Here is a 27956-nt window from a genome sequence, read left to right as displayed (position 1 = left end):
AAGTCAGGCAAAATCAGGTTTTTTAGCCAAATCCTGATCCTTTCAGGATCCAATTTTTTGTCCATTCACTTTAATGGTGTCAGGAAGAAACCTGAAGTAACTGGAATCTACCTAACATCATTAAAGTGAAAGGGCAAAAACTAGATCTTGAAAGGATCAGGATTTGGCTTAAAAACCTGATTTTGCCTGATTTGAAAAAAAAAACATACGGTAAGTGTGAAACCAGCGACCCTGGATGAGTGCAGCAGCACGCTCTAAGTGTCAGTGTGGGTGCACATAATATGGCTGCAGGCTCGCTCTGATGCCTGCTACCTGTCTGCTTTTGGCTTCCCTTTGAAAAACTTCAGTAAAGAGGAGGGGTGAATGAGCAGACAGCATGTCTCTATAACACTAGGCCTCTCCTCACTGAAGCAATGGTTAGGTCACCTATTCTAATCTCTTGATGAGTTTGAAAAGCTGAAAGTGTTAAAAAAAAAACGCTCAAAGACTAAAGGTACCTTCACACTCAACGATATCGCTAGCGATCCGTAACGTTGCAGCGTCCTGGCTAGCGATATCGTTGAGTTTGACACACAGCAGCGATCTGGATCCTGCTGTGCCATCGTTGGTCGGAGCTAGAAGGCCAGCACTTTATTTCGTCGCTGATCTCCCACAGACATCGCTGAATCGGCGTGTGTGACGCCGATTCAGCTATGTCTTCACTGGTAACCAGGGTAAACATCGGGTTACTAAGCACAGGGCCGCGCTTAGTAGCCCGATGTTTACCCTGGTTACCAGCGTAAACGTAAAAAAAAAACACTACATACTTACCTTCCGCTGTCTGTCCTCCTGCGCTCTGCTTCTCTGCACTGTGAGCGCCGGCCAGCCGGAAAGCAGAGCACAGCGGTGACGTCACCGCTGTGCTTTCCGTCTGGCGCTCACAGTCAGTGCAGAGAAGCAGAGCGCCGGAGGACAGACAGCGGAAGGTAAGTATGTAGTGTTTGGTTTTTTTTAAGTTTACGCTGGTAACCAGGGTAAACATTGGGTTACTAAGCGCAGCCCTGCGCTTAGTAACCCGATGTTTACCCTAGTTACCAGGGGACCGGCATCGTTGGTCGCTGGAGAGCTGTCTGTGTGACAGCTCTCCAGCGACCAAACAGCGACGCTGCAGCGATCGGGATCGTTGTCTGGATCGCTGCAGCGTCGCTAAATGTGAAGGTACCTTAACATATGCGCAGTAAGTGCAGACGTTCATTCTTTTAGTGTTTAATTAGCACTTTTTAAAGCATTTTACAGAGTAGATCTGCCTTATATAGATGTCGTATGCACAGACTCAGTGTGTGACGTCAGTAAGGGGCGCAACCACAAAAAGTGCCTAGGGCAGCATGAAGGCCAAATACGGCCCTGTTTATACCCCCATGGGTAAATGTTGTAAATGTTTTCAGCTCTTGCACTTAGTGCATAAGTATTACCAGTCTACAATCCAACTCCTGAAAAATGGGAAAAAAATGTTTTTTTATGACCTCTTCCTCTACGTGTCATCCAGGCTGTCTTGCAGTTCCTCCTCCTAATTGTTAGCAGCCCTTACACTTAGTGCATAGGCTTTACCAGTCTAGAAGTCCCACTCGTTAAAAATGGGGGAAAAATGTTTTTGGAGTCCTTCATGTACATGTTTTTAGGGTCTATTGCAGTATCTCCTTCTAATTCTTGGCAGCCCTTGCACTTAGTGCGTAGGCTTTATGAGTCTAGGAGCCTAATAATTTTACCAAATAATTTTAACAAAATGTTTATGAGGCACTCCATTACGTCTAATATAGGAGGTATCTGAGTACTTATTTTATCAAACTGTTGGCAGTTCATGCATCGTCCGCATAGGCTTTATGAGTTTGAGTCCCTCCTTCATAAATTAAACAGCATGTGTCTGACCATGTCACACACAACACATGTCCAGATAAGGTAGTAAAATGTTAAAATTACATTTACCAGTGGGTGTAGTATTATTTCCCGTGAAGCGAATTGGGACCTAAAAATTTACTATTATTAAACTAATCTAAAGAGACAATATACAAAAAGTGAAAAGTGTGCAACAATAATGGATACAACATAAAAAATTGGTATCAAGTGGAATAGCCTTTTCTATACTTGTCTATGTGTATATCCATTGGGGATATTGATAATGTGATATGTTATGTGGGTATCATTTTGTGTCTATTTATATTTTACTGATTTTCATAGTGTTCTCTTGTTCCTCTGTATCATTCTGTGTATTCCCCATATTGTCTAGTGTCTCAATGACCTACCTAAAGGCTGATAATTGAATTAGCTCACTTACTGTCTGCAGCCTGACTGTATCTATGTCTCTTGATGAATCCACTGTAGTGCCTTAATCCCCGAGGCACCTTTGTCAGGTCTGGGAGGCCTGAAAACCGCCACAACCTGTCTGACTACACCTGGACCTAAGGAGGGGGCTGGGGAGGACAGGAGCTGAAAAAGTCAGATCCTGTGTGGTGAGGCTGGTGTGAAGACAGCACATCAGAGAGAAGGGGAACCATTTTTTATCCTCTGTCTGCTGGATTATTGGACTCTCATATCCTTGGATATTCATCCTGTTACTGAACTGCATTTGTGTTCCGGACTATTGTATCTTGAGTGTGGTGGATCATTTATGGACCTTTTAGTCTTGCCTACAATAAAGGTCTTGGGATTGTTCACACTTCCCTCGCTCTGTTGATTGTGTGGTATCAGAGAAGCACCCCGTGACAGATAACTACTACGTACTAGCAACTGACATGGCATCAACACTTCTCCAGCACTCAGGTGACTATAGGTTCAATCTCTGATCCACATCTGAGTCAATAAAAAAGAGGCTTAGTAATTAGTTTATGTACCTTGGTAAAGGTGGCTACAGATATTGATAAGTCTTAGTAGACTGATATATAAGCTACCCTTAAGGTACCTTCACATTTAGCGACGCTGCAGCGATCTAGACAACGATCCCGTTCGCTGCAGCGTCGCTGTGTGGTCGCTGGAGAGCTGTCACACAGACAGCTCTCCAGCGACCAACTATGCGAAGTCCCCGGGTAACCAGGGTAAACATCGGGTTACTAAGCGCAGGACTGCGCTTAGTAACCTGATGTTTACCCTCGTTACCAGCGTAAACGTAAAAAAAACAAAACACTACATACTTACATTCCGGTGTCTGTCTCACGGCGCTGTGCTTCTCTGCACTGACTGAGCGCCGGCCGGAAAGCACAGTGGTGACGTCACCGCTGTGCTCTTGCTTTACGGCTGGCCTGCGCTGACAGTGCAGGGAAGCAGAACGCCGAGGGACAGACACCGGAATGTAAGTATGTAGTGTTTGTTTTTTTTTACATTTACACAGGTAACCAGGGTAAATATCGGGTTACTAAGCGCGGCCCTGCGCTTAGTAACCCGATGTTTACCCTGTTTACCAGTGAAGACCGCTGAATCGGCGTCACACACGCCGATTCAGTGATGTCTGCGGGAGATCCAGCGACGAAATAAAGTGCTGGCCTTCTAGATCCGACCAACGATGTCACAGCAGGATCCAGATGGCTTCTGCGTGTCAAACTCAACGATATCGCTATCCAGGACGCTGCAATGTCACGGATCGCTAGCGATATCGTTGTTAAGTTGGTCAGTGTGAAGGTACCCTTACATTTAACTCTGTAGCAAGTAGTTTGGTGAGGATCCCACTTGATACCAATTTTTGATGTGGCATCCATTAATGTTGTACACTTTGCACTTTTTGTATATTGTATCTTTTAGATTAGTTTAATCAAAGTTAGTTTTTAGATCGTAATACTCTATATATGTTACCTTCTCCATTGCGCTTGGTAGATAACCTATTTTATACACTTATTATTATTTCCCCCTCTAAAATGTCATCTAATGTAGTCACAGGTGAAGGGGAAATACGATGAGAGATGACCCGGCTATTATGGGGTGGAGGAGGCTTTTATTTTCTCTTATTAATCTTGTCTTATATACAAGTCATTATACAGGAAAGAATGTTTCCTAACATTTGTTCCTGTAAAATCCATTTTATCTTTGGTTTTGTATTTTTATTGTCAGTCCGTAAAATTGGAGTAATACTCTGACAACATTTTTCCTAGTAGCAACCTGGGATTTTGAGATGCGTCCAGGTGTTTTCCCCATGCTGTCCCTAATTCCTTTTGAGCACTGTTTCCATCCATTTTAGAGATTTTTTTACACCTGCCTCCTCAGCCCTTCTGTTAGGGTCTTCCAGAAAAATACCTGAATTTCCCACTGACTACCATTATAATCGATATTCAAGTCAAGCCCGTCCGAGCGTCCGACCTGCTCAATTTAAATACCGAGCACTGGAGCATTTTAGTCGATCATCACTAATAGTAATCCATGTTCTTTTAACCCTATCCACCAATTTAAAAACTCCTGAAAAAAAAAAATGAAACAAAACAATATATATTATTGTGTCATATGAAAGACTTCCTTAATGTACTTACATAGCTCGGATCCCAAGTAATGTATAGAAGTTCCTGAGAAACTTTCACCACAAAATAGAAAAAGAATATCACAAGCATAATCAAAGGACTGATAACTCTCCAAGTGGCTTGCCAAAAGAAATTTGGCTTATGACCAATCATGAATTCAATATCTCTGTTAAATCTAAAAATATAAAGAAACATACTTATTAGTTTATTGTGTTCTATCATATACAATATGGAAATTCTGTGTTTTTCAATGTACATTTTATTAGAAAGTTGCACAAGAAATGGTGGAATTATAGAAGGATACATCAACTTGCATGACCAGGAAGGGTAAATTGTACATAATATGTTAATGAAAATAAAAAAAATCAAACTCGATTTTAAAAATATATCTGCATGTGCTGTTAGCTTCTATTTGCTAAGAGATTGTAATTCATAGATGTGCTATGTGCTTATGGTAAATTTTAATGAACGCTGCTACAGAGGGCCAATTAGGTTCTATAATAAATAAAACGGGGAATAAGAGATAAAATCGTGGTGCATCTTACAGTCCACTTTTACAGTGGCTTACAAGGGGGGATGCTGATGTGGAGCAGGGCATCAGGAGGCATTGTCGCTGCGGCAGGAAGGAGGCTGCAGAAGTGGTGCAATGCTGCAGACCCTTGGCTGATAGCAGGGAATGTTTGGTGGTATAAGTGCAGTGGGCCCTGGGCTTTCAGAAAATATCAGGAGTCTCCACACTTCCCATCCTTTTCACTGTAGTGGACTTCGGGAAATTGGCTGCTGGAAGTGGCGCATGCGCATAGTGAGATGTCTTGAGCTTAAGGCCGGCTTCACACTCAGCGTATGAAAATATGGTCCGTATGTTACGGCCGTAATACGCTGAAATGTCCCGAAAATAGTGGTCCGTAGCTCCTCCGTAGGCAGGGTGTGTCAGCGTTTTTTGCGCATGGCATCCTCCGTATGTAATCCGTATGGCATCCGTACTGCGTGGTTTTCTCGCAGGCTTGCAAAACCAACATACCGCTATAGAAATGATCCATGTGTCCCAAAAAGAAAAAAAAATATATATATACTGTATATATATATATATATATATATATATATGTCATTAGACACATATATGTATATATATTAATATTTTTTCCAGCGCTATACAGCTTGAAAGCCGGTAATTCAATTACCGGCTTTTTCTTTCTCCTTCCTAAAACCCGACATGATTTGAGACATGGTTTACATGCAGTAAACCATGTCTTCTCTCCTTTTTTTTTGCAGATTCCACACTACTAATGTCAGTAGAGTGTATCTGCAAAATTTGGCCGTTATAGCCTGGGAGCTTTCTAGGAAATTTCCCACGATCTATGAACATCCAGCAGAGGGCGCCTCACCGCAAATGAAGCTAAATATAGCTCATTGATCTATATTTAGACTCATTCCCCGAGGTTTTGCAGCGAGGAGCAGCCTGCATTAGCAAAGCTCCTTGCTGTAAAATGTTTTAACCCCTTCAGAAGGATTTACATCGTTGGACGTTACAGATCTGCGGAGGGTAAGTATATTGTTGGTTTATTATGTTTTTTCTTTCACAGAACGAGGGTCTTCAGTGACTGGATTGGCCGTAGAATAAAATACTCCAACAACCATTGTTTTTATTTCATTAAAATAATTTTAAATAATGTGTTTGTGTTTTATTTAACCCTTTCATTCAGTTGGATTAATAATGGATAGGTGTCATAATTGACGCCTCTCCATTATTAATTAGGCTTAATGTCACCTTACAATAGCAAGGTGGCATTAACCCTTCATTACCCCATATCCCACCGCTACACGGGAATGGGAAGAGAGTGGCCAAGTGCCAGAATAGGCGCATCTTCCAGATGTGCCTTTTCTGGGGTGGCTGGGGGCAGATATTTTTAGCCAGGGGGGGGCCAATAACCATGGACCCTCTCCAGGCTATTAATATCTGCCCTCAGTCACTGGCTTTACTACTCTGGCGGAGAAAATTGCGCGGGAGCCCACGCCAATTTTTTCCGCCATTTAACCCTTTATTTTAAGAGCTAGAATGGCCAAATTTTGCAGATACACACTACTGACATTAGTAGTGTGGAATCTGCAAAAAAAAATGGAGAGAAGACATGGTTTACTGTATGTAAACCATGTCTCAAATCATGTCGGGTTTTAGGAAGGAGAAAGAAAAAGCCGGTAATTGAATTACCGGCTTTCAAGCTGTATAGCGCTGGAATAAATATTAATATATATACATATATGTGTCTCACTGACATATATATATATATATACCTATTCTATGTGTACACATTTATTCTACCTATTCTACTGTAAGCTGTCAGTGTGATTTTACTGTACACCGCACTGAATTACCGGCTTTTCTCTCTAACAGCGCTGCGTATTTCTCGCAAGTCACACTGCTTGTCCGTGTGAAATCCGTATTTTTCACGCTTCCATAGACTTTCATTGGCGTATTTCTTGCGCAGTACGGTGAGAAACGCAGCATGCTGCGATTTTGTACGGCCGTAGAAAGCCGTATAATACTGATCAGTAAAATACGGCAGATAGGAGCAGGGGCATAGAGAATAATTGTGCCGTATTTTTTGCGAGTTTTACGGACGTAGTTTCTGCGCTCTTACGTCCGTAAAACTCGCAAGTGTGAAGCCGGCCTAAATGAAAAGGATGGGAACTGCGGGGACTCCCAAAATTTTGTGAAAGCCCAGAGCCTGCCGCATCCTTGCAACATGGAATACCTCTTCCTCACAGCCCAGAGCTGCAGCATTGCCCCACTCTTGCCACCGCCGCCAGCTTCCTGCAGCAGCGACCCTGCCTCTTGGGACCCCAATCCATCTTTCCCGTAAGCTACATTAGGATTATAAGAAGCACCCCTATTTTCCACCCAAGCTTGGGGGAAAAAAGTGTGTCTCATAATCCGAATAATTACTATAGGAAAAAAAATGGAGACACCAAGCACAAAATAGGGTCTTATCCTCTAGATAACCAAGAGAGCTTTCTTAGAATTGCTCACCTGATTTTGTTGAATGAAGAGCATGTAGCGATTTCGGCTGCTGCAGATCCACAAGCCGATCAACGGCCGTATGACAATATAAACTGTGCAGGAGGTGTGGGTTAAATCTGCACTGCCTTAATGATGAAGTTCCAAGGATAATAAATTTAAAAGGTGGTTTATTCAACGTGTTTCAAGGTCAGTGCGACCTCTTCTTCAGGAAATTCCACATACAACATCTCAACATGTTGTATGTGGAATTTACTGAAGAAGAGGTCGCACTGACCTTGAAACACATTGAATAAACCACCTTTTAAATTTATTATCCTTGGAACTTCATCATTAAGGCAGCGCGGATTTAACCCACACCTCCTGCACAGTTTATATAATCTGAATAATATGGCATCTACAATACGTGTAAAAAAAACATTTTTTTTCAATAAAAAAGAAACGTAAAAGTAATTCCACATATTTTCTTGATTTATTAATCAGGACAGAACTATTAATCTTTTCCATCATTGTTTGGGATGGCATGTATATTTCTCTACTTCCTTCCCTTTTTTTATATTCCTTGAGAAAGCGACTTGGCGAAACGTATGGAGTATTCTGACTTGGTGTTATTCCCTATTATATGGTAAGTTTTTCATATGATATTTGCTGGGGTGCCTCTATATTCTAATAATCCAATACACTTAGATTTTTTTCAATATATATCCCTAGTGACGCTGCTGCTATATTTTTTCTTAAATTTATCAAATGTATTTTGGGATATGAACATTATTTTGATTATACATACTTCCTATTACATTTCCCTGTGATATTACCTGTGCATAATCTGTTCTCTCTGCACACAGCTTTATGTCTTATGTATTAATAAAGGTATGTTTTTATCGGACATCATTCCCAATGTTGTGATTATTCACATTTATGAGAAGGATTATTGTTGTTGTTACTGGATATTAACCTAGTTTGAGGTATATTTATCAATATTTAAAAGGTCCACCTCCCTTTTTTCCTTTTGGTGTACTAATTATTCTCACTTTAGCAGATGAAAAAACAGATAAACTGAGATGGGAAAATTTTAAATTTTTCATTTACCGTATATACTCGAGTGTAAGCCGACCCCCCTAATTTTGCCACAAAAAACTGGGAAAACTTATTGACTCGAGTATAAGCCTAGGGTGGAAATGCAGCATTTACCGGTGAATTTAAAAAATAAAACTAGATCATTATTTCCCCATAGCTGTGCCATATAGTGCTCTGCACCGTTCATTATTGCCCCATAGCTGTGCCATATAGTGCTCTGCACCGTTCATATTTCCCCATAGCTGTCATATAGTGCTCTGTTATGGACCTGGTGGTTAGGAGCACCCGGAACGACCTGATGGTAAACTAACACAGGACAAGCTCTGGGAAGTGGGAGCTCTGCTGACCGCAACCCCTAATCATATCACACACACTAGAAATAGCCGTGGAGCGTACCTAACTCTGCCTAGACGCCTCTTCATAGCCTAAGAGCTAACTAGCCCTAGAGACAGAAAATAAAGCCTACCTTGCCTCAGAGAAATTCCCAAAAGAAAAAGGCAGCCCCCCACATATATTGACTGTGAGTTAAGATGAAAGTCACAAACACAGAAATGCAACAGGTTTCAGCAAAGGGAGGCCAGACTTACTAAACAGACAGAGGATAGGAAAGGTATCTTTGCGGTCAGCAAAAAAAACTACAAAAAGACCACGCAGAGTGTGCAAAAAGACCTCCGCACCGACTCACGGTGCGGAGGTGCCACTCTGCATCCCAGAGCTTCCAGCTAGCAAGGCAAAATCATGTTAGCAAGCTGGACAAGAAAACAATGAACAAATAATTAACTAGCAGGGACTTAGCTTCTGCTGGAGAAGACAGGTAACCAGAAAGATCCAAGAGCGAACTGAACCAGTACAAGAACATTGACAGCTGGCATGGAATAATGATCTGAGTGGAGTTAAATAGAGCAGCCAGCCAAGGAATAAACTAAGACACCTGTGGAAGGAACCTCAGAAGCAGCAGCTCCACTCACAGCCACCAGAGGGAGTCCATGGACAGAACTCGCCGAAGTACCATTCATGACCACAGGAGGGAGTTCGATAACAGAATTCACAACAGTACCCCCCCCCTTGAGGAGGGGTCACCGAACCCTCACCAGAGCCCCCAGGCCGATCAGGATGAGCCAAATGAAAGGCACGAACTAGATCGGCAGCATGAACATCAGAGGCAAAAACCCAGGAAATATCCTCCTGACCATAACCCTTCCACTTGACCAGGTACTGGAGTTTCCATCTCGAAATACGAGAATCCAAAATCTTCTCCACCACATACTCCAACTCCCCCTCAACCAACACCGGGGCAGGAGGATCAACGGGGGGAACCATAGGCGCCACGTATCTCCGCAATAATGACCTATGGAACACATTATGGATGGCAAAAGAAGCTGGAAGGGCCAAACGAAATGACACAGGATTGAGAACTTCAGAAATCTTATACGGACCAATGAAACGAGGCTTAAACTTAGGAGAGGAAACCTTCATAGGAACATAACAAGATGACAACCAAACCAAATCTCCAACACGAAGTCGGGGACCAACACAGCGCCGGCGGTTAGCGAAACGTTGAGCCTTCTCCTGGGACAATGTCAAATTGTCCACCACGTGAGTCCAAATCTGCTGCAACCTGTCCACCACAGTATCCACACCAGGACAGTCCGAAGGCTCAACCTGCCCTGAAGAGAAACGAGGATGGAAACCAGAATTACAGAAAAAAGGCGAAACCAAAGTAGCCGAGCTGGCCCGATTATTAAGGGCGAACTCAGCCAAAGGCAAGAAGGACACCCAATCATCCTGATCAGCAGAAACAAAGCATCTCAGATATGTTTCCAAAGTCTGATTAGTTTGTTTGGTTTGGCCATTTGTCTGAGGATGGAAAGCCGAAGAAAAAGACAAATCAATGCCCATCTTAGCACAAAAAGACTGCCAAATCCTCGAAACAAACTGGGAACCTCTGTCCGAGACGATGTTCTCCGGAATGCCATGCAAACGAACCACATGCTGGAAAAACAATGGCACCAAATCAGAGGAGGAAGGCAATTTAGACAAGGGTACCAAATGGACCATCTTAGAGAAGCGATCACAAACCACCCAAATGACCGACATCCTTTGAGAGACAGGGAGATCTGAAGTAAAATCCATGGAAATATGCGTCCAGGGCCTCTTCGGGACCGGCAAGGGCAAAAGCAACCCACTGGCACGAGAACAGCAGGGCTTAGCCCGAGCACAAGTCCCACAGGACTGCACAAAAGAACGCACATCCCGCGACAAAGAAGGCCACCAAAAGGATCTAGCCACCAAATGTCTGGCACCAAAGATTCCAGGATGACCAGCCAACACCGAACAATGAACCTCAGAGATAACTCTACTAGTCCATCTATCAGGGACAAACAGTTTCTCCGCTGGACAACGGTCAGGTCTATCAGCCTGAAACTTCTGCAGCACCCACCGCAAATCAGGAGAGATGGCAGACAAAATTACCCCATCTTTGAGAATACCCGCCGACTCAGGAACACCCAGAGAGTCAGGCACAAAACTCCTTGACAGGGCATCAGCCTTCACATTCTTAGAGCCCGGAAGGTACGAAACCACAAAATCAAAACGGGAGAAAAACAGCGACCATCGAGGCTGTCTAGGATTCAACCGTTTGGCAGACTCGAGATAAGTCAAATTCTTGTGATCCGTCAAGACCACCACGCGATGCTTGGCTCCTTCAAGCCAATGACGCCACTCCTCGAATGCCCACTTCATGGCCAACAACTCTAGATTGCCAACATCATAATTGCGCTCAGCAGGCGAGAACTTTCTAGAAAAGAAGGCACATGGTTTCATCACCGAGCCATCAGAACTTCTTTGCGACAAAACAGCCCCTGCTCCAATCTCCGAAGCATCAACCTCGACCTGAAACGGGAGCGAAACATCTGGCTGGCACAACACAGGGGCAAAAGAAAAACGACGCTTCAACTCCTGAAAAGCCTCTACAGCCGCAGAGGACCAATTGACCACATCAGCACCTTTCTTGGTCAAATCAGTCAACGGTTTAGCAACACTAGAAAAATTAGCGATGAAGCGACGGTAAAAATTAGCAAAGCCCAGGAACTTCTGCAGGCTCTTCACAGATGTCGGCTGAGTCCAATCATAAATGGCCTGAACTTTAACAGGGTCCATCTCGATAGTAGAAGGGGAACAAATGAAACCCAAAAATGAAACCTTCTGAACTCCAAAGAGACATTTTGACCCCTTCACAAACAAGGAATTCGCACGAAGGACCTGGAACACCATTCTGACCTGCTTCACATGAGACTCCCAATCATCCGAAAAGATCAAAATATCATCCAAATATACAATCATGAATCTATCCAGGTACTCTCGGAAGATGTCATGCATAAAGGACTGAAACACAGATGGAGCATTAGAAAGCCCGAATGGCATAACCAGGTACTCAAAATGGCCCTCGGGCGTATTAAATGCTGTTTTCCATTCATCGCCCTGTTTAATACGCACAAGATTATACGCCCCTCGAAGATCTATCTTGGTGAACCAACTAGCCCCCTTAATCCGAGCAAACAAATCAGACAGCAGCGGCAAAGGGTACTGAAATTTGACTGTGATCTTATTAAGAAGGCGGTAATCAATACAAGGTCTCAAAGAACCATCCTTCTTGGCCACAAAAAAGAACCCTGCTCCCAACGGTGATGACGACGGGCGAATATAACCTTTCTCCAAGGATTCCTTTATATAACTCTGCATAGCGGCGTGCTCTGGCACAGATAAATTGAACAGTCGGCCCTTAGGAAACTTACTACCAGGAATCAAATTAATAGCACAATCGCAATCCCTATGAGGAGGTAGGGCACTGGGTTTGGGCTCATCAAATACATCCCGGTAATCCGACAAAAACTCAGGGACTTCAGAAGGAGTGGAAGGCGAAATTGACAGCAATGGAACATCACCATGTACCCCTTGACAACCCCAGCTGGACACAGACATAGATTTCCAATCCAATACTGGATTATGGACCTGTAGCCATGGCAACCCCAAAACGACCACATCATGCAGATTATGCAACACCAAAAAGCGAATATCCTCCTGATGTGCAGGAGCCATGGACATGGTCAATTGAGTCCAGTACTGAGGCTTATTCTTGGCCAAAGGCGTAGCATCAATTCCTCTCAATGGAATAGGATACTGCAAGGGCTCCAAGAAAAAACCACAGCGCCTGGCAAACTCCAAGTCCATCAAATTCAGGGCAGCGCCTGAATCCACAAATGCCATAACAGAATAGGACGACAAAGAGCAAATCAGAGTAAAGGACAAAAGAAATTTAGACTGTACCGTACCAATGGTGGCAGACCTAGCGAACCGCTTAGTGCGCTTAGGACAATCGGAGATAGCATGAGTGGAATCACCACAGTAAAAACACAGCCCATTCCGACGTCTGTGTTCTTGCCGTTCAGCTCTGGTCAAAGTCATATCACATTGCATTGGCTCAGGCCTATGCTCAGAGAATACCGCCAAATGGTGCACAGCTTTGCGCTCACGCAAGCGCCGATCGATCTGAATGGCCAAGGACATAGACTCATTCAGACCAGCAGGCGTGGGAAATCCCACCATGACATCCTTAAGGGCTTCAGAAAGACCCTTTCTGAAAATTGCTGCCAGGGCACACTCATTCCACTGAGTAAGCACAGACCACTTTCTAAACATCTGACAATATACCTCCGCTTCATCCTGACCCTGACACAAGGCCAGCAAGATTTTCTCTGCCTGATCCACTGAATTAGGTTCATCATAAAGCAATCCAAGCGCCAGAAAAAAATGCATCTACATCATGCAATGCAGGATCTCCTGTCGCAAGGGAAAATGCCCAGTCTTGAGGGTCGCCACGCAACAAAGAAATAATGATTTTTACTTGTTGAACGGGGTCACCAGAGGAGCGGGGTTTCAAAGCAAGAAACAGTTTACAATTATTTTTGAAATTCAGGAACTTCGATCTATCCCCAGAAAACAAATCAGGAATTGGAATTCTAGGCTCTAACATCGGATTCTGAACCACAAAATCTTGAATGTTTTGTACCCTTGCAGTGAGATGATCCACACAAGAGGACAGACCTTGAATGTCCATATCTACACCTGTGTCCTGAACCACCCAGAGGTTAAGGGGAAAAGAAAGACAAAACACACTGCAGAGAAAAAAAAATGGTCTCAGAACTTCTATTATCCCTCTATTGAGATGCATTAACATATATTGACTGTGACTTAAGATGAAAGTCACAAACACAGAAATGAAACAGATTTCAGCAAAGGGAGGCCAGACTTACTAAACAGACAGAGGATAGGAAAGGTATCTTTGCGGTCAGCACAAAAAACTACAAAAAGACCATGCAGAGTGTGCAAAAAGACTTCCGCACCGACTCACGGTGCGGAGGTGCCACTCTGCATCCCAGAGCTTCCAGCTAGCAAGGCAAAATCATGTTAGCAGGCTGGACAAGAAAACAATGAACAAATAATTAACTAGCAGGGACTTAGCTTCTGCTGGAGTAGACAGGTAACCAGAAAGATCCAAGAGCGAACTGAACCAGTACAAGAACATTGACAGCTGGCATGGAGTAATGATCTGAGTGGAGTTAAATAGAGCAGCCAGCCAAGGAATAAACTAAGACACCTGTGGAAGGAACCTCAGAAGCAGCAGCTCCACTCACAGCCACCAGAGGGAGTCCATGGACAGAACTCGCCGAAGTACCATTCATGACCACAGGAGGGAGTTCGATAACAGAATTCACAACAGTGCTCTGCACCGTTCATATTTCGCCATAGATGTGCCATATAGTGCTCTGCACCGTTCATATTTCCCCATAGCTGTGCCATATAGTGCTCCGCACGTTCATATTTTCCCATAGCTGCCATATAGTGCTCTGCACCGTTCATATTTCCCCATAGCTGCCATATAGTGCTCTGCACCGTTCATATTTCCCCATAGCTGTGCCATATAGTGCTCTGCACCGCTCATATTTCCCCATAGCTGTGTCCACATAAATCTGTGCCGCCGCTGCTGCTGCTGCAATAAAAAAAAACAAAAACACATACTCACCTCTCTTGCTTGCAGCTCCCCAGCGTCCGGTCCCAGCGTCTCTCTGCTCTGACTGATCAAGCAGAGGGCGCCGCGCACACTATATGCGTCATCGCGCCCTCTGACCTGCACAGTCAGTGCAGATAGACGCCGGGAAGATGGCGCGGCGCCCGGTGGCTGGAGCGGGGACAGGTAACTATGACATACTTACCTGTTCCCGGCGTCCGGCTCCTTCTCCCGCACAGCTGGTCTTCGGTGCCGCAGCTTCTTCCTCTATCAGCGGTCACCGTTACCGCTGATTAGAGAAATGAATATGTGGCTCCACCCCTATGGGAGGTGGAGCCGCCTATTCATTTCTCTAAAGAGCGGTCCCACGTGACCGCTGATAGAGGAAGAACTGCAGCACCGAAGACCGTGGGACAGGCAGGGAGCGCCAGGATCGCTGGAAGCAGGTAAGTATGCCTCAGCGCCCTCTCCCCCTCACCCGCCAACCCTGCCACCCACCTTGACTCGAGTATAAGCCGAGAGGGGCACTTTCAGCCCAAAAATTTGGGCTGAAAATCTCGGCTTATACTCGAGTATATACGGTAATTGCCCAATATTTCTGCACACATATATTCTCCTAAGTAACACAAATCCTCACTTTTACTTTCTTAAATATCCAGTTTGACGACACAGCATTCAACCTTAAAGGTACCGTTACACTAAACGTCTTACCAACGATCGCGACCAGCGATACGACCTGGCCATGATCGTTGGTAAGTCGTTGTGTGGTCGCTGGGGAGCTGTCACACAGACAGCTCTCTCCAGCGACCAACGATCCGGGGAAAGACTTCGGCATCGTTGAAACTGTCTTCAACGATGCCGAAGTCCCTGGGTAACCAGGGTAAACATCGGGTTACTAAGGGCCGCGCTTAAAAACCCGATATTTACCCTGGTTACCATTGTAAAAGTTAAAAAAAAAAACACTACATACTTACATTCTGATGTCTGTCTTGTCCCCCGGCGTCAGCTTCCCGCACTGACTGTGTCAGTGCCAGCCGTAAAGCAGAGCACAGTGGTGACGTCACCGCTGTGCTCTGCTTTTGCTTTATGGCCAGCGCTGAGTGTGGTTACAGGTGAACACATCGCTAGATCGGCGTCACACATGCCGATCTAGCGATGACAGCGGGGTGATCAGCGACCAAAAAAAGGTCCTGATCATTCCCCACGACCAACGATCTCCCAGCAGGGGCCTGATCGTTGGTCGCTGTCACACATAAAGATATCGTTAGCGGGATCGTTGCTACGTCACAAAAAGTGTGATGTTGCAACGATATCGTTAACAATATCGTTATGTGTGAAGGTACCTTAAATTATCCAGACGTAAATTCAGTAGACCCAGAGGCATATGTTACTATCTTTATTTTGACTTTTGTATTCATGTGTCTTTTTTTGGTTGATCAAGAAATACAGGCTATTGTTCGTATGAGCCTTTCATGTTGACTCGTGAGTTGACGTTTGATGTAGCATATTGTGTTATCTTAGATGACAGGGATGCAAGGTAATTGAGCTATAGATTTTTTTTAATATGTTGATTACACATTGTCCAGGCTATCTAGTTTGTTGACCTGCAAAGCAGAGGAAAGACTATTAAACTTAATTAAACATTCAAACAATGAGTTAAACTCAAACCACCTTCCCTCTGATCTGTGGATGATAACTTGAACCACAGAAGTGGGTATAAAAAGGATTTTCTACCCTTCAGTGTAAATGTGAAACTCTTTCCAAAACCACAGTTAGAAACACTGTACAGAGCAGCAGCCAGGATATCATAGCTCCGTCACAAGAGACACAGATTTTATTCTACATGGTACCTGTTCAGAGCATCATGGCCCCAGCTGAAAGAATACAGATCTTCTCCATTGACCATCACTGAACCCATGGATACATTTGGGGAAGCCAAGAATGGGACTGGTCCCCTGGCTCCATGAAGATGTTCAGGGAAGCCAGGTTTTGAATAGAGATGAACGAACTTGTTAGAAAAATGTTCGCCGATCTCAAATTAGGCACAAATTTTGCACTTTTCAGATAAGTGTTTGGATTCCTAAGTTTTGTTCCTAAAAATCGCCAAAAGTCTTTCAAAGTTTGATAAATGACTGAGTTCTCTAAGAGCTCTTTCAAAATGTCCCTCACACGTGCACACTAATGACATCCGTGTGTCATCAGTGTGACACGTACCAGTGCCTGGGAATCAGGGGGCCGGTTCATGCTGTTCCCTGGTGCCGGGTGCTGAAATGAAAACAGTTCACATCAATGTCCCCTGCTCCCCTGTGCAGCATCAGTGACTAGCGGTGGCATCATTTGAGATTTTTGGTGGTCATTGAGGCTGCATTCCCAGCAGGGCACCTGAACTGTGGTGACCTCTGTGAGATCAAAGAGGCACCATGAGACTTTTTCTTTTTACAGTACTAGCGTTGATGTCACCTAGGTCATTACAGTTCAGGTATCCAGCTGGGAACACATCCTCAGTGACCAGCGGAAACCTTGATAACGCCACCGCTGCGCTCGCAGCATCTCATTCCTCAGTGGTTCTAAGCCTGGAGGGTCGCATCTTTGTACTGTCTTGGTTGAAAACTGTTTATTCCCAGACATGGATTATGGCTTGGGACAGAATGATGGACAGGTGAGGGATAGGGTTGTTTTTTATTTTAGTTTTATTACAAGAGACCATAGCTATAGTGGAATGGGTGATGACTAGTGTTGAGCATTCCAATACCGCAAGTATCGGGTATCGGCCGATACTTGCGGTATCGGAATTCCGATACTGAGTTCCGATACTTTTGTGGTATCGGGAATCGGTATCGGATCCATATTAATGTGTAAAATAAAGAATCAAAATAAAAAATATTGATATACTTACCTCTCCGGAGGCCCCTGGACATCACCGCTGGTAACCGGCAGCCTTCTTTGCTTAAAATGAGCGCGTTTAGGGCCTGAGAATGACGTCGCGGCTTCTGATTGGTCGCGTGCCGCTCATGTGACCGCCACGCGACCAATCACAAGCCGCAACGTCATTCTCAGGCCCTAAACTCCTCATTCTAGGAATTTAGGACCTGAGAATGACGTTCCGGCTTGTGATTGGTCGCGTGGCGGTCACATGAGCGACACGCGACCAATCAGAAGCCGCGACGTCATTCTCAGGCCCTAAACGCGCTCATTTTAAGCAAAGAAGGCTGCCGGTTACTAGCGGTGATGTCCAGGGGCCTCCGGAGAGGTAATTATATCAATATTTTTTATTTTAATTCTTTATTTTACACATTAATATGGATCCCAGGGCCTGAAGGAGAGTTTCCTCTCCTTCAGACCCTGGGAACCATCAGGATACCTTCCGATACTTGGTGTCCCATTGACTTGTATTGGTATCGGGTATCCGTATCGGCGATATCCGATACTTTTCGGGTATCGGCCGATACTATCCGATACCGATACTTTCAAGTATCGGACAGTATCGCTCAACACTAGTGATGACGTGAGTATGGATTAATTTAGATTCATTAAAGGAGTGTGTCATTCTTTCAATTAAATTCCTTTATTCTGGGTTTGTGTTTATTTACAATATAAATAAAGGATTAGTAACAGAGGCATCCTATAGACACTTCTCTATTACTAATCCGTGGGCTTGATGTCCCTGGACAATATAAAAATTACATCAACCCCATCAAGTTTGTTGTTACCTCCCCTCTGTGGGTGTCACAGGTGGGGGCAGTGAGCCCTGGAAGCCCTAGAGCCACAGCTGCTAAAATCAAAGAGAAGCAGTGGAAGGGTGAGGCTCGGTAATTTTGCAGCATCTTGGTTATTTTGCTGGGACTGTTTTATGTGTCATTGTCTGTTTTGTGGTTCAATAAAATATCGCCATGCCGTTTTATCCTCCCCCTATGTTGGCTGAGTAGTCCTATGCCCACAGTAAAAGGAGAGTGGGCATTCAGTGGGATGCTCCCTGGTCCATGAAGTTTCAAGCCAGCATCCACTGACCCCCTGTGTCTCCACGTTTGTAAGAAAGACAAGTCCTAACTTTTACTTTCATAAATATCCAGGTTTCAGGTTTATTAACATTTTGAATTAATCAACATCACTGTAGTTGTTCAATAATAAAATTTACAATCTAAAATGTAAATTGAGTCTACTATATAATTGTCATGGTGTAAATTTATTTTGGCAATAAAGAGGTTAATCTGCCATGTTGAGAGCTATGGGAGCTAGGGCTCTCAGCTGAGCACAGTTAGCCACTCCTATCCCCTATATAATCTGGGTTCTGACTGACACACATTGTCAGAGTAGCTTATGCTGCATGGCTGGTAGGATAGTAGTTGGTGGTTATTTGAGTAGTCGGTAGTGGATTTATCTGACGGTTGCTTGGTTTTGTGAGTTTGTGATAATTCCCTTTCTTCTCCTACTTCAGTTTAACCCCCATCCTTCCCCCCCAGGTGCATCCCTTTGTTATATGTGAGTGTATATTTGTATGCCAGGTATTTTCCATTTCTCCTATTTGTCACCTTGTTCAGCTGGTAATGATGGTAGTGGTAGTGGAGCATCAGGTGGTCGTGGGAAAAAAATATTGCACCTAAGTCTGGAGCTGTGGAGCCAGGTTCGTCGTCTGGCTACAGAAGGCCTCGAACACTCCCTTTTCTGGGAGTAGGAAAACCGCTTTTAAAGCCGGAGCAGCAAGAGCAAGTTTTGGCTTACCTTGCAGACTCAGCCTCTAGCTCTTTTGCCTCCTCTTTTGAAACTGGTAAATGTAAAAGCAGCGCGTCGTTAGTGGATGTTCACGGTCAGGGACAAGTCGCTTCCTTGTCCTCTTCAGCAAAAACAACAGAGAAGGATGCAGCAGGCGACACAACGGGTTACTCCATGGAGCTCTTTACACATACCGTCCCTGGCTTAGAAAGTGAAGCAGTTAACAGGCCATGCCCATTACAAGTTGAATCTGACATGGAGTGCACTGATGCACAGCCACAGCCAGACTACTATGCTGGTCCTTTGACTCAGACCACAACATTGCCCTCGCAGGGTACTGATCCAGAATCAGACCCTGATGAGACTATGTTGCCCCGTCACGAACGCTCTACCACCGACTTACACGGTGACACAGACAAAGTTGCGCACGAGCTAGAAGAGGAGGTTATAGATGACCCAGTTGTTGACCCCGATTGGCAGCCATTGGGGGAACAGGGTGCAGGCGTCAGTAGGCAGTAGTTCTGAAGCAGAGGAGGAGAAGCCGCAGCAGGCATCAACATCGCAACAGGTTCCATCTGCCGGGCCCGTAGATGGGACAAAACGCGTGGCAAAACCAAAAACTGTTGGAGGACAGCGTGGCCATCCGGTTAAAGCTCAGTCTGCAATGCCTGAAAAGGGATCCGAGGCTCGAAAGAGTGCAGTCTGGCATTTTTTTTAAACAACATCCAATTGATCCGCACAAAGTCATCTGTCAAAAATGTTCAACTACCTTAAGCAGAGGTCAGAATCTGAAAAGTCTCAATACAAGTTGCATGCATAGACATTTAACCACCATGCATTTGCAAGCCTGGACTAACTACCAAACGTCCCTTAAGGTTGTAGCACCCTCGGCCAATGAAGCTAGTCACCAACGCTACATCCCTGCCGTCACTGTAAGGCCACCATTTTCCGCACCACCTGCAGTATCTGTGCAGGTTTCTTTGCCAGGCCAAAGCAGTCAGGGTCAGGGAATCACCAGTTTCGTAGTAGGAAACACTGCATCTAGGGCATAGGCGGAAACAATACCATCTCCAACCGTCTCTCAGTCTGCCATGTCCACCGGCACACCCGCTAGTTCCACGATCTCCAGCTCTCCAGTCCAGCTCACCCTACATGAGACTCTGGTTAGAAAAAGGAAGTACTTATCCTCGCATCCGCGTATGCAGGGTTTGAACGCCCACATAGCTAGACTAATCTCATTAGAGATGATGCCCTACCGGTTAGTTGAAAGTGAAGCTTTCAAAGCCCTGATGGACTATGCTGTACCACGCTACGAGCTATCCAGTCGACACTTCTTTTCGAGAAAAGCCATCCCAGCCCTCCACCAGCATGTTAAAGAGCGCATCGTCCATGCACTCAGGCAATCTGTGAGTACAAAGGTGCACCTGACAACAGATGCATGGACCAATAGGCATGGCCAGGGATGTTACATGTCCATCACGGCACACTGGGTGAATGTGGTGGATGCAGGGTCCACAGGGGACAGCAATTTCGGGACAGTTCTGCCTAGCCCACGGTCTAGGAAACAGTTGGCTGTAGGTGTTCGCACCCCCTCCTCCTCCTCTTCGTCCTTCTGCAGAAGCGAGAGCTCGTCCACAGACCGCAGTCGCCAAACCACTCCATCCGCAGCTGGCACTATTGCACACCAGTTGTCCCATTATGGGGCAGCTACTGGCAAGCATCAGCAGGCTGTATTGGCTATGAAGTGTTTGTGCGACAACAGACACACCGCAGAAGTTCTGTCCGAGTTCTTGCAGACAGAAACGCAGTCGTGGCTGGGCACAGTAGATCTTGAGGCAGGCAAGGTAGTGAGTGATAACGGAAGGAATTTCATGGCTGCCATCTCCCTTTCCCAACTAAAACACATTCCTTGCCTGGCTCACACCTTAAACCTGGTGGTGCAGTGCTTCCTGAAAAGTTATCCGGGGTTATCCGGCCTGCTCCTCAAAGTGCGCGGACTTTGCTCACATATTCGCTGTTCGCCCGTACACTCCAGCCGTATGCAGACCTATCAGCGGTCTTTGAACCTTCCCCAGCATCGCCTAATCATAGACGTTGCAACAAGGTGGAACTCAACACTGCACATGCTTCAGAGACTGTGCGAACAGAGGCGGGCTGTTATGTTTTTGTGGGAGGATACACATACACGGGCAGGCAGTAGGATGGCAGACATGGAGTTGTCAGATGTGCAGTGGTCGAAGATACAAGACATGTGTCAAGTCCTTCAGTGTTTTGAGGAATGCACACGGCTGGTTAGTGCAGACAACGCCATAATAAGCATGAGCATCCCCCTAATGCGTCTGCTGATGCAAAGTTTGACGCACATAAAGGAGCAGGCATCTGCAGCCGAGGAAGAGGAAAGCCTTGACGACAGTCAGCCATTGTCTGGTCAGGGCAGTGTACAGGACGAGGTAGCGGGCGAACAGGAGGAGGAGGATGATGAGGATGAGTATTTTTTTAATGAGGACGCTTCTCCGGGGCCACTGGAAATTGGTGGCGTGGGAAGGCCGGGTTCTGGGTTTCTGAGGGACACAAGTGACGTAGATTTGCCTGAAACTGCCCCTCAACCAAGCACAACCACAGATTTGACAACTGCAACTTTGGCACACATGGCGGATTATGCCTTACGTATCCTCAAAAGGGACACACGCATTTTGAAAATGATGAACGATGACGATTACTGGTTGGCCTGCCTCCTTGATCCTCGCTATAAAGGCAAATTGCAAAATATTATGTCACATGACAACTTGGAACTAATATTAGCAACCAAACAATCAACTCTTGTTGACCGTTTGCTTCAGGCATTCCCAGCACACAGCGCCCGTGATCGTTCTCACACGAGCAGCAGGGGGCAGCAGACCAGAAGTGTTAGAGGTGCAGAAATCCGAAGTGGCGTTGGACAGAGGGGTTTTCTGACCAGGTTGTGGAGTGATTTTGCTATGACCGCAGACAGGACAGGTACTGCTGCATCAATTCAAAATGACAGGAGACAACATTTGTCCAGTATGGTTACTAACTATTTTTCATCCCTTATCGATGTTCTACCTCAACCGTCATTCCCATTTGATTACTGGGCATCCAAATTAGACACTTGGCCAGAATTGGCAGAATATGCATTGCAGGAGCTTGCTTGCCCGGCAGCTAGTGTCCTATCAGAAAGAGTATTCAGTGCTGCAGGTTCAATACTAACCGAAAAAAGGACTCGTCTGGCCACCCAAAATGTTGATGATCTAACCTTCATTAAAATGAACCACAACTGGATTTCGAATTCTTTTGCCCCACCTTGCCCGGCCGACACCTAGCTTTCCTATGAAAAGGTATTGCCTGTGGACTACTCTGAATGACTTTACCAATCTCGTAATTTGCAGCAGCTGATTGTCCAGCATACGACATGTTTACACCTCCCTAAATGGCCAAACTCCCCACACGGGGTCGTGGTATCGCCACTTGGCGCAAGCACCCATGAGAGTGCTGTTTGTCTGAAGAGGTGGGTGTGCCCACTTTTGGTCGACGGCACTGCCACTGGGTCCCTCATAGTACAATAAAGTGTCTCTGGCGGTGGTGGTGCGCACCCAATATCAGACACACTGTTGTAACATGAGGGGCCCTGGGCATGTACCGCCAGCCACAAGAGAGTTCCCCCACCCCCAGCTCAAACATTGCTCTACCACTTGCACAATTATCTCTCACAGTTCCACCTATGTTTAGTGTATGCGCTGACATCCGTAAATTCCTGCCACTGACAATACCATTGTGTTGACATGTATGATGGTACTTAACATAGTCAGGGGCAGTGTCCTATATTTACCCAAGTAAATACTTTGTGCCAAATTACTAGGTCTGAAACTACGCAGAGGAGCCCACCCCTGTACCTAATGATTGCACCCTTTTGGTTTTTCTTTTTGTTGTAATGCAAGACATTAACATGTATTTATTTTTGGGACTACTAACTGGCAGACACTCATTACAATCGGCTGCCGCTGACAACACCAATGGTGCCCAACACCAATGGTGCCCACTGCCTGTGTACCCCTGCAAGAGAATTAAAAGTGCCTACAGCCCAAATTTATTATGTTAGGCCTTCGAAGCCTGTCTGCGGTCCCTCCTTCCACTAGGCCTCCACTGACCTGTCTACTGCTGCCCGTGTTCCCCTGGAACCAATTTTAAAGTGCCTACAGCCCTAATTTATTATGTTAGGCCTTCGAAGCCTGTCTGCGGTCCCTCCTTCCACTAGGCCTCCACTGACCTGTTTACTGCTGCCCGTGTTCCCCTGGAACCAATGTTAAAATGCCTATAACCCTAATTTATTATGTTAGGCCTTTGAAGCCTGTCTGCGGTCCCTCCTTCCACTAGACCTCCACTGACCTGTCTACTGCTGCCCGTGTTCCCCTGGAGCCAATGTTAAAATGCCTACAGCCCTAATTTATTATGTTAGGCCTTCGAAGCCTGTCTGCGGTCCCTCCTTCCACTAGGCCTCCACTGACCTGTGTACTGCTGCCCGTGTTCCCCTGGAACCAATTTTAAAGTACCTACAGCCAATTTTTATTATGTTAGGCCTTCGAAGCCTGTCTGCGGTCCCTCCTTCCACTAGGCCTCCACTGACCTTTCTACTGCTGCCCGTGTACCCCTGGAACCAATGTTAAAATGCCTACAGCCCTAATTTATTATGTTAGGCCTTCGAAGCCTGTCTGCGGTCCCTCCTTCCACTAGGCCTACACTGACCTGTCTACTGCTGCCCGTGTACCCCTGGAACCAATGTTAAGGTGCCTACAGCCCAAATTTATTATGTTAGGCCTTCGAAGTCTGTCTGCGGTCCCTCCTTCCACTAGGCCTCCACTGACCTGTCTACTGCTGCCCGTGTTCCCATGGAACCAATTTTAAAGTGCCTACAGCCCTAATTTATTATGTTAGGCCTTCGAAGCCTGTCTGCGGTCCCTCCTTCCATTAGGCCTCCACTGACCTGTCTACTGCTGCCCGTGTTCCCCTGGAACCAATGTTAAAGTGCCTACAGCCCAAATTTATTATGTTAGGCCTTCGAAGCCTGTCTGCGGTCCCTCCTTCCACTAGGCCTCCACTGACCTGTCTACTGCTGCCCGTGTACCCCTGGAACCAATGTTAAAGTGCCTACAGCCCAAATTTATTATGTTAGGCCTTCGAAGCCTGTCTGCGGTCCCTCCTTCCATTAGGCCTCCACTGACCTGTCTACTGCTGCCCGTGTTCCCCTGGAACCAATGTTAAAATGCCTACAGCCCTAATTTATTATGTTAGGCCTTCGAAGCCTGTCTGCGGTCCCTCCTTTCACTAGGCCTCCACTGACCTGTCTACTGCTGCCCGTGTTCCCCTGGAACCAATGTTAAAGTGCCTACAGCCCTAATTTATTATGTTAGGCCTTCGAAGCCTGTCTGCGGTCCCTCCTTCCACTAGGCCTCCACTGACCTGTCTACTAATGCCCGTAATCCCCTGGAACCAATTTTAAAGTGCCTACAGCCAAATTTTATTATGTTAGGCCTTCGAAGCCTGTCTGCGGTCCCTCCTTCCACTAGGCCTCCACTGACCTGTCTACTGCTGCCCGTGTACCCCTGGAACCAATGTTAAAGTGCCTACAGCCCTAATTTATTATGTTAGGCTTTCGAAGCCTGTCTGCGGTCCCTCCTTCCACTAGGCCTCCACTGACCTGTCTACTGCTGCCCGTGTTCCCCTGGAACCAATGTTAAAGTGCCTACCGCCCAAATTTATTATGTTAGGCCTTCGAAGCCTGTCTGCGGTCCCTCCTTCCACTAGGCCTCCACTGACCTGTCTACTGCTGCCCGTGTACCCCTGGAACCAATGTTAAAGTGCGTACAGCCCTAATTTATTATGTTAGGCCTTCGAAGCCTGTCTGCGGTCCCTCCTTCCACTAGGCCTCCACTGACCTGTCTACTGCTGCCCGTGTTCCCCTGGAACCAATTTTAAAGTGCCTACAGCCAAATTTTATTATGTTAGGCCTTCAAAGCCTGTCTGCGGTCCCTCCTTCCACTAGGCCTCCACTGACCTGTCTACTGCTGCCCGTGTACCCCTGGAACCAATGTTAAAATGCCTACAGCCCTAATTTATTATGTTAGGCCTTCGAAGCCTGTCTGCGGTCCCTCCTTCCACTAGGCCTCCACTGACCTGTCTACTGCTGCCCGTGTTCCCCTGGAACCAATTTTAAAGTGCCTACAGCCAATTTTTATTATGTTAGGCCTTCGAAGCCTGTCTGCGGTCCCTCCGTCCACTAGGCCTCCACTGACCTTTCTACTGCTGCCCGTGTACCCCTGGAACCAATGTTAAAATGCCTACAGCCCTAATTTATTATGTTAGGCCTTCGAAGCCTGTCTGCGGTCCCTCCTTCCACTAGGCCTACACTGACCTGTCTACTGCTGCCCGTGTACCCCTGGAACCAATGTTAAGGTGCGTACAGCCCAAATTTATTATGTTAGGCCTTCGAAGTCTGTCTGCGGTCCCTCCTTCCACTAGGCCTCCACTGACCTGTCTACTGCTGCCCGTGTTCCCATGGAACCAATTTTAAAGTGCTTACAGCCCTAATTTATTATGTTAGGCCTTCGAAGCCTGTCTGCGGTCCCTCCTTCCATTAGGCCTCCACTGACCTGTCTACTGCTGCCCGTGTTCCCCTGGAACCAATGTTAAAGTGCCTACAGCCCAAATTTATTATGTTAGGCCTTCGAAGCCTGTCTGCGGTCCCTCCTTCCACTAGGCCTCCACTGACCTGTCTACTGCTGCCCGTGTACCCCTGGAACCAATGTTAAAGTGCCTACAGCCCTAATTTATTATGTTAGGCTTTCGAAGCCTGTCTGCGGTCCCTCCTTCCACTAGGCCTCCACTGACCTGTCTACTGCTGCCCGTGTTCCCCTGGAACCAATGTTAAAGTGCCTACAGCCCAAATTTATTATGTTAGGCCTTCGAAGCCTGTCTGCGGTCCCTCCTTTCACTAGGCCTCCACTGACCTGTCTACTGCTGCCCGTGCTCCCCAGGAACCAATGTTAAAGTGCCTACAGCCCTAATTTATTATGTTAGGCCTTCGAAGCCTGTCTGCGGTCCCTCCTTCCACTAGGCCTCCACTGACCTGTCTACTAATGCCCGTGATCCCCTGGAACCAATTTTAAAGTGCCTACAGCCAAATTTTATTATGTTAGGCCTTCGAAGCCTGTCTGCGGTCCCTCCTTCCACTAGGCCTCCACTGACCTGTCTACTGCTGCCCGTGTACCCCTGGAACCAATGTTAAAATGCCTACAGCCCTAATTTATTATGTTAGGCCTTCGAAGCCTGTCTGCGGTCCCTCCTTCCACTAGGCCTCCACTGACCAGTCTACTGCTGCCCGTGTTCCCCTGGAACCAATTTTAAAGTGCCTACAGCCAAATTTTATTATGTTAGGCCTTCGAAGCCTGTCTGCGGTCCCTCCTTCATCTAGGCCTCCACTGACCTGTCTACTGCTGCCCGTGTACCCCTGGAACCAATTTTAAAGTGCCTACAGCCATATTTTATTATGTTAGGCCTTCGAAGCCTGTCTGCGGTCCCTCCTTCCAATAGTTCTCCACTGACCAGACCAATGCTGGCCGTGTACCCCTGGAACCCAGCTGAAAGTGCATGGAGCCTCCTTTTTTTCTTTGTTTTATATTTAGAAAGCCCAGATGAAGTACGCTGTACCATGGTTCAAGCTACCCAGTCGACAATTCTTTTGGCAGAAAAGCCATCCCAGCCCTCCACCGGCATGAAAAAGTCTGCATTGTCATAGCACTCAGGCAATCAAACAGTAGAAAGGTGCACCTGACAAGAGACGCATGGACCAGTAGGCATGTCCACAAAAAGTTACGCGTCCATTACGGCGCACTGGGTTAATGTGTTGGATGCATGGTCCACAGGGGACAGCCTACAAAGTCTGTCTGCAGTCCCTAATTCAAATTGTCCTCCGCTGACCACACCACTGCTGCACGTGTACCCCTGGAACCAATTTTAAAGTTCCTACAACCTAATTTTCTTATGTTAGGCCTACTACGCCTGTCTGCGGTCCCTCCTTCCAATACTCGTCCACTGACCACACCACTGCTGCCCGTGGACCCCTGGAACCTATTTTTAATTGCATAGAGCATCCTTTTTTTAATAGTAGGCGTACAAAGTCTGTCTGCGGTCCACTATTGAAATTGTCCTCCACTGACCAGAGCAATGCTACCTGTGTACCCCTGTAACCTTTTTTAAACTGCAGTGAGCCACATTTTTGGATTAAGGCCTACTACCTGTGTCTGTCTGCGCCACTCAATACAGCTGTCCTCCTTTGAAAAAAGCAGAGCGTCAATAGTCTTGTTTTCAGCCTCTAGGAATTTGAAAACTGCATTGGGGCTACAACTTTGGTAGGGCCTACTAACGGTGTCTGCCGCTCCAAGGTGTGCCCCAGGTTTCCTCTCCATTGCTTCGGTCTTCCGACTCTCGTTTAATAGTTGTTGAAAACTACACTGCATTAGGCCTACAAATTGGGTATGGGGTGTAGAGATGGTGTCTTCCACTCCAAGGTGTTCTCCAGGTTTCCTCTCCATTGCTT

The 27956-nt window shown here is 46.1% G+C and overlaps 1 protein-coding gene across 3 annotated transcripts in view; it reads right to left on the bottom strand.

Moving 5' to 3' along the window:
* Positions 1 to 27956, bottom strand: part of SLC6A19 (solute carrier family 6 member 19) — a 966903-nt gene that overhangs the window by 113598 nt on the left and 825349 nt on the right. For all 3 annotated transcript variants that reach the window (XM_069730438.1, XM_069730439.1, XM_069730440.1), the window contains one exon: positions 4488 to 4650. In XM_069730438.1, the coding sequence (XP_069586539.1) occupies positions 4488 to 4650 (163 nt within the window). The remainder of the gene's footprint in view (positions 1 to 4487; positions 4651 to 27956) is intronic.

The sequence above is a fragment of the Ranitomeya imitator genome, chromosome 6 (assembly GCF_032444005.1).
Source record: "Ranitomeya imitator isolate aRanImi1 chromosome 6, aRanImi1.pri, whole genome shotgun sequence".
Lineage (NCBI taxonomy): Eukaryota > Metazoa > Chordata > Amphibia > Anura > Dendrobatidae > Ranitomeya > Ranitomeya imitator.
Note: the sequence above shows the minus strand (reverse complement) of the source record. Positions and strands in the feature narration are given on the sequence as shown.